We start from the raw sequence: 6,626 nt of genomic DNA, 5'->3' as shown, positions 1-6,626 counted from the left end.
CACTAGGTTCCTCCTCTGGTCTCTTATACGTGTTCATATACCCTGTCCTCCTTCTTGGCACTTATCATTTTAAGTTATGTTTCTTTCTTTCTTCATTGTCTATGTACCTGTGGGATTGCACCAAGAGCTCCACGGAGGCAAAGTCAGTGTCTGGCTTGTTTGCCTCACCTGTGGAATGTATGAACTGCATGCAAGAAAGGTGCCCATACATGTGGGGACTTTATATATAAAAATCTACCTTGAGTACAAGATGACCATCTCACTGGTGCCGAGTGAAGAACCACTGGATTGACTCGCAAATAATGCCCCAGGGAAGAGATGACCCTTTTTTCAACACATGCAAATCACCGGCCTCTGGCGCCAGAAAGGTTGTCATCTACTCTGAGGGGAACACTTCACAGCCATGGTCCATTCTAATGCCAGAAGCCCACTCTCATTCCTTGTATGCCTACCTTTCAGCCTGGCCAAGAAATACTGCAACAACCTCCTAATTAAGTTCTTTGCCTCCAGCCTTTTCTGGTCACCCCACTTCTTTGCTTCAAATCTCCCAGCAGCTTACAATTCATCCACCCATCCATCCATTCAATTATTAAACTATCAAATTATCAAACTATCAAATTATCAAACTATTAAATTATTAAACTATTTTGAGAGTTTATTTTAGGCACTGTTCTAGGTGTAGGAAAAAAGAAGACAAGATCCCTGCTCTCATAGAACTTACATTCTAAGGGAGTCAGAATAAAGTCCTACCAGATAAAGCTCCACTGCCTTATGTTGGCATTCATGGCCCATGTTTGTGTCTTTTCTCCACCTGTATCTCTGGACACCACTTTTCACTGACTCTCCATCCAAGTACACCTCAGGTGAGGATGCTGAAGTTCAAAGTTCAAGGGTGGTCTTAGCTGAGACATATGACCACTAAGCACTGAAGTTGGGATTTAATCCATATACTATGGTTTCACAGTTTGGTCCTCTTGTATGTATATTCCAAGTCCTGGGCACACAGTAGCAGCTCAAAAGCTACTTTTTGGTGGATCTATTTCATAGTCCAGTGTTTATTTTTCCTTTGATACCATTCCAGGACAGGGCATCTTTCTTCCGGCTAAAACAACAGTTCATAGTTTGCTTTCACAGCTTCTATCATCAGGTCCAAGAGTAACCCTATTCGATGGAGAACCTGTGTGAAGGACTGGGCGGGGCGCTTGAGAGGCCTTTGTGCACTGAGACTCAGGGGCTCCAGATTTGCTATAGGTTCCTGGTTTCCAGGGCTTTAACAATTCCGTGGGATACTGGCCAGTCCAGGTGTGAATGTAGTTTTCCCAAGGTTTGTCAGCCCCAAATTATCTTGCTTTTTCCTGGAAGTTTAGGCTAATGTGTCCTGGAGTGCAAAGAAAGAAGGATGTTGGAACAGGTTCAGAGATGAGGTATCCAAACTTAAAAGAACAGAATTTGCCCCCCCCACCCCCCGCCTTTGGGCACTTAGGGCAATATGGAGCAGGCATTGGCTTCACCTTTTTTTTTGCAATTCCCTGGTGGGAGCCTGAAACTGTGTCTTCTCCTGCTGGTCCTCCCCATGCATTCACACCAGACTGTTCCCCAGACTCCCTTGGCAAGTTTGGCCTGCTTCTGCAGGTAGGTTCAGCCCCCCCTTCCTCTGGGCAACCAGAGCCCCAGCTCAGCCTTGTTACTGAGAAGGTGCCTTCCCCACCAGCCTGGGGAGGACCCACTTCTGAGATCCCTGAATTGCCCCATGGATATTGGAAAATACTGCAGGAAATACTGTGGAGTATTACAGATGCATGCTTTATACAAAAGAACACTAGTTCCCAGTGCAGGGTATCAGGAGAGCAGGGCACTTCTGGTCCTAGAGAATCGTCAAACCCTTTGATCCTCACTCGAATGCTACAACTGCTGTTAGAGGTTCTCTCAACCCTCTTCCCAATGGGGACACAGTGTCACAGTGTGTGTGTGTGTGTGTGTGTGTGTGTGCGCGCGCGCGCGTATTGCTGATTCTTATTACCCTTCATGTGTTTCTCGTAATATCTTTTTTCCCCTCCCTGAGCCTAGGTTCATCATCTGTGAGGTGACAGTCAAGGACATTTGGGCATGCGATAGGATGAGGAGGGTAATTCCTGAGCACTGCATGTGCCTCTCCTCGTGGGTCTTGTTATACACTGTTATGGTAGACAAGATTCCAGACACAATGGGTACCCACCACACGCTGGCTCCCAGAAGACGGCATGATTGTGGATTTTCCTGGTTCCTCGGGATTCAGAGCCATGTTGGATTCTGAAGGGCTCATTTCTGCCTTGATCACGGCAATTTTCTTTGACAGAGTCTTTTTGATGTGGTTCACTCTAAGGAAATGACCCTCTGGATCAGTTCTGGCTCTCCACCCCCCAGTACCCCCAGGTGGTCTGTGGTCTTAGCAGTTCTGGTTTAGAGCCTCAATGACACTACCATCTTGTCGTGTTATCTAGGGCGAGCCACACCACTCTCTGGGAATTAGTTTCATATTTCATACAAGGGGGCCACCTTGCCTATCGGGCTGTGGAGCTCAGATGAGGTCAGCTATGAAAGGGCTTTGCAAACTGTAAGGAACTGTTGCTGGTTTTTTAAGTCCAGCTGACTATTCTTTGAAAATGGCTCACCAGTTGGCCCTGCCACCCTGCTCCTCTTCTTTCTCACCTGGGATATCCGGTCACAGCCAAGTCCCATGTCTCTGATGGCTCCTCATCACTTGCCCTGGCTCAGCCTGGCTTGGGCCCCAGGCCTCCTGACTCTCCCTCTCTTGGTCTGTGCTCCACCCCAAGCTCATGCTTTTCTCCCCAAATTAGCCTGCTTCCATGGCTCCCAACTCAGGATTAAGCCCAAGACGACCCCCCACTCCACCGACCCCTGAGCCAAACTCTGGCCTGACCTGTGGTAACTCTGCTTTTCTCACTCTAGGCTTCTAGCCAACAGGCTTAGCCATTTCAAGAATCTTTCTGAACTGACACAGAGGGCCTTTTTCACCTTTACCTTTGGCCATTATCTGCCACTCTCAATGCAACTAACGTTGCATGATGTCACTGGGGATTCCGCAACCACGTCCTAGGGTCTGCATAGACCACTTTACACCAAACAGCGAGTGCTCTGGCCCCCCAGATCCACTATAGACAGTACCCTGGGGACTCTGCTGTCTTCTCCAGGGATGCCACTCCCTCCTTTGCCTTCTCCTCTGAGATTTGCTGAAAGCCCCTGTCGCTCGGGGCTGCTTGTGACTCAGAATAGTCCTGGTGGCCTTGGATTGTGGTGACCATGTGTGATGCCTCTTTCCCTTGCCAGGCCCTGAGCTCCTGTCTTTGCCCTCTCCGTGCCAGAACCACAGCCAGGCCTGCTGAGTAGCAGGCTCCGGGAGAGGCTGGCTGGTGGGTTTTAACTCCAGTACTCACATGAGTGGGATGAGGCAGAGAAAGAGCACAGTAGTTGCAATGACTCCATAGACAAGGCCCCGGAAGAGCCCGCTGATGAAACTCTGGGTAGCCAAAGGACTCTTTACTGGAAGTAGACAACATATGAGAAAGGCTTCTCTCCCTCGACCTTCCAATTGAAGCTGAAGCTCTGCTTCCTCCCCTGGCCCCAGTGCCCATCCCCATCCCACTCTTCCTCATCCTCACTTGACATCAGTATGATATTCATAGCATGGTTTCCATAGTCGTTCTTCCCCTCACAGAGAAGGGGTGTACCCATGTCTGGCATCTCGGTCAGGCTGATGGTGGTGTTGCTCCAGGGGGCAAGGATGGTAGAAGTCACCTGGGGGTTGTCTATACCAAGGATATCACCTTCCAACCACCACTGCACAGAGGGCGCGGGAACCCCATGGAAGGAGCAGCTGCACTGTAGAATCTTCTGCAAAGAGCAAGAGGAAGAGACCAGCTTCGCAGGTTCTGTGGGGAGGGAGGATCAGGAATCAGCAAGGCATCCTGACTTCCCTTCTTCACTTTCTCCAGGATCCAGCCTTCTCCTTATTTGTGATTCACAAGAAACTTTGAAAGACTTTCTGGAGGCCCAGAGGAGTTGAGCCTCACAGACCTCTCTCCTCACCTGGCCTGAACCTGGAATTTTCTGGGAATCTACATTGCATACAATCCCTTATCTGCCCCCCTAGGCTAGACTTCCTAGTCTCAGCCCCTATTTCCCCTCTCTTCCTCCCATCTCCACTCTCCCCCTGGGCTCTGCCCCTTCCCTGCTCCATCTGTGATCAATTTCTCCCTTCATCACTTACTGCCTGGATGCTGTGGGGCAAATCACTTCCCCCCTCTAGTCTGGAAAATAGGGATGCTCACTGAACCTGTGTCATACTATCGTTGCTGCAGGGATGAACGCCCTCATGTTTGCAGAATTTCTAGCTCAGTGTGCAGTCAAGCATTACCCATTCAGTAAACAGATGCCTTCTTAGAGTTTCTTCTTCCCAACCCCAAGTGGACATGGCTTGAGCATTCATCTAAGGCAAAGACTGCTGTGACACCTTTTGGGTAACAACATCTGACCCTGCCTCACTCTACAAAGAATAGGTGGGACATATTGTCCACCTGGTGAATATCATGGCTTAGTGAGTTGTCAGTCCTTAGTGTTTTTGTGTACTTTTTCATTGGTGTTGGCTGAGGTTACTGGAGGAAAGGGGTCATTTCCCCCTAAACAATAACCCTGGATCTTGGTCTTTCATCTGGGTCACTTGAGGTAATGAGGAATTTGCAGGCCTGATTATGGGTGATGTGTAGCCTGTCCTCCACTGCTGTTCTCTAGATTATTTATTTTTTCCATCTGGGAAAGCGAGCTTGTGGAATGCCCGACTCCTTGTGAGCTCCCAGCGAGTGCCAGTGAGATCCGAAACAGCTCCTTGTGCTCTCTTATCTGCAGACCACCCTCACCTCCCACTCCTCTCCCTGGCCCAATCTGCTACTTGCCCCGGACACCACCAGCCCCGCCAGAACCTGACCCACAGATGTCTGATCCGGATTGGTTATCTGATATCCTGCACCCTCGTGTTCTCTTTCCTTGTGCTCCCAGAGCCCTCAGCTTCCTCAAACACCCCAGCGTCGCTTCTCTCCACCACTCACCCAGGCCTTTGGGCGGCGCCACCTGCTGCAGCATTGGCGGCTCTCAGGGACCGGAGAAGCCCAGGGCCTTTCCTGCAGCCAGCTCCGACCTCAGAACTGTGTAGTTCAGAAGGGATGAGAAGATGAGTAACTGAAAGAAGATGTGGGGATACAGGGAGCAGAAAGTATTCTTTTTTAAAAAATATACATTTTTATTAATTTTTAGAGAAAGAGGAAGGGAAAAGGGTAGAGAGATAGAAACCCCAATGAGAGAAAAACATCATCAATCCACTGACTCTTGCATGTCCCCTACTGGGGATTGAGCACACAAGCCAGGCATATGCCCTGACCTCTTGGTTCCTGGGTCAATGCTCAACCATTGAGCCATACCGGCTGGGCCAGAAAGTATTCTTAGCAAGCCAGGAGTTTCTGTCTCTTTAGTCATCCTGAAGGCCAGTCCACCCGGAGAAGCAGGAATTATATGGGGAATGCTCAAGAATATCTAGGGACAGGGCAGCCCCCACCAATCCCCTGTGAAACCAGGTCTCCTTTCTTCTCTCTCCCCTAGTCTTTTACTCCCAGTCCCACCCCCCTTGGAGGGATTCTATTACCAGATCCTTTGGGTTCCCTCTAAAAGCTAATGGAGATCCATGGGAGGCTTGTGTACTATGGAGGGACAGGATCAGGTCTGCAAGTTCCAAATATCCCACTGGGGCCCATGTGAGAGTCAGCTGGTAGGGGAAGCGACTTCCCAGGTAGTCAGAGAAGAGACTGGTGTGCTGGTATGGAATGAATGACACTCTGGAGATGGTGCATGGGCTGTGAGGGATGGAGAGGAGGGGCCAGACTTAGTAGACCTTTGGAAGAAGAAAAATGAACAGGAATTACTACTGCTGATAGGAAAAGTTCCAAACTTCCTTGCTATGCAAATAAGGTTCTCTACAATTTGGCTGCACCCATGCCTCATCTCCCTCTGTGCCTTTTCCAACATTCCCCATGCCTTTTTAAAATTTCACTGTTGATTATTCAATTTTTAAGAATGTTCATAGATGGCTGTAAACACATTCATTATTTAAAAAGTAAATTATATAAACCTATGGTTAAGCAAATTATATTAAGAACAAAGGTAATAATTACTCAAAACCAATTACTTCTAATTTTTCTAATACATTTTACTGTTTTCAGTGTTCTTGAGGTTGCGTAGATGTATTATATCTGTAGGATGGAAATATTTCCTAACTCTACATCAGGGGTCCTCAAACTTTTTAAAGAGGGGGCCAGTTCACTGTCCCTCAGACCGTTGGAGGGCCAGATTATAGTTTAAAAAAAAACTATGAACAAATTCCTATGCACACAGCGGCGGCAAAAACACCCGGCGGGCCGGACAAATGTTTTCGGCAGGCCGCATGTGGCCCGCGGGCCATAGTTTGAGGACCCCTGCTCTACATCATGGTTGGTAGCTAGAAATGGACTATGGGGAGAGTATTTACACAGTGGAAATAGGAAATACTGTAATTCAGGGCTTCCCCTGCCTTTGGAAATCTG

General features: G+C 48.6%; 1 protein-coding gene across 1 annotated transcript; it reads right to left on the bottom strand.

Moving 5' to 3' along the window:
• Window positions 1-2,215: 2,215 nt before the first annotated feature.
• On the bottom strand, window positions 2,216-5,136 carry SIGLECL1 (SIGLEC family like 1; the record flags this gene model as incomplete). Its single annotated transcript, XM_006108842.1, has 4 exons — window positions 5,103-5,136; window positions 3,660-3,929; window positions 3,435-3,540; window positions 2,216-2,357 (listed from the first exon to the last, which is right to left on the bottom strand). Coding segments are annotated over exons 1-4 (552 nt in total), but the record flags the coding sequence as incomplete, so codon positions are not given.
• Window positions 5,137-6,626: the final 1,490 nt, after the last annotated feature.

Source organism: Myotis lucifugus, unplaced genomic scaffold (assembly GCF_000147115.1).
Source record: "Myotis lucifugus unplaced genomic scaffold, Myoluc2.0 scaffold_3841, whole genome shotgun sequence".
NCBI lineage: Eukaryota > Metazoa > Chordata > Mammalia > Chiroptera > Vespertilionidae > Myotis > Myotis lucifugus.
The sequence above is the reverse complement of the archived record's forward strand: the minus strand, read 5'-3'. Positions and strand labels throughout refer to the sequence as shown.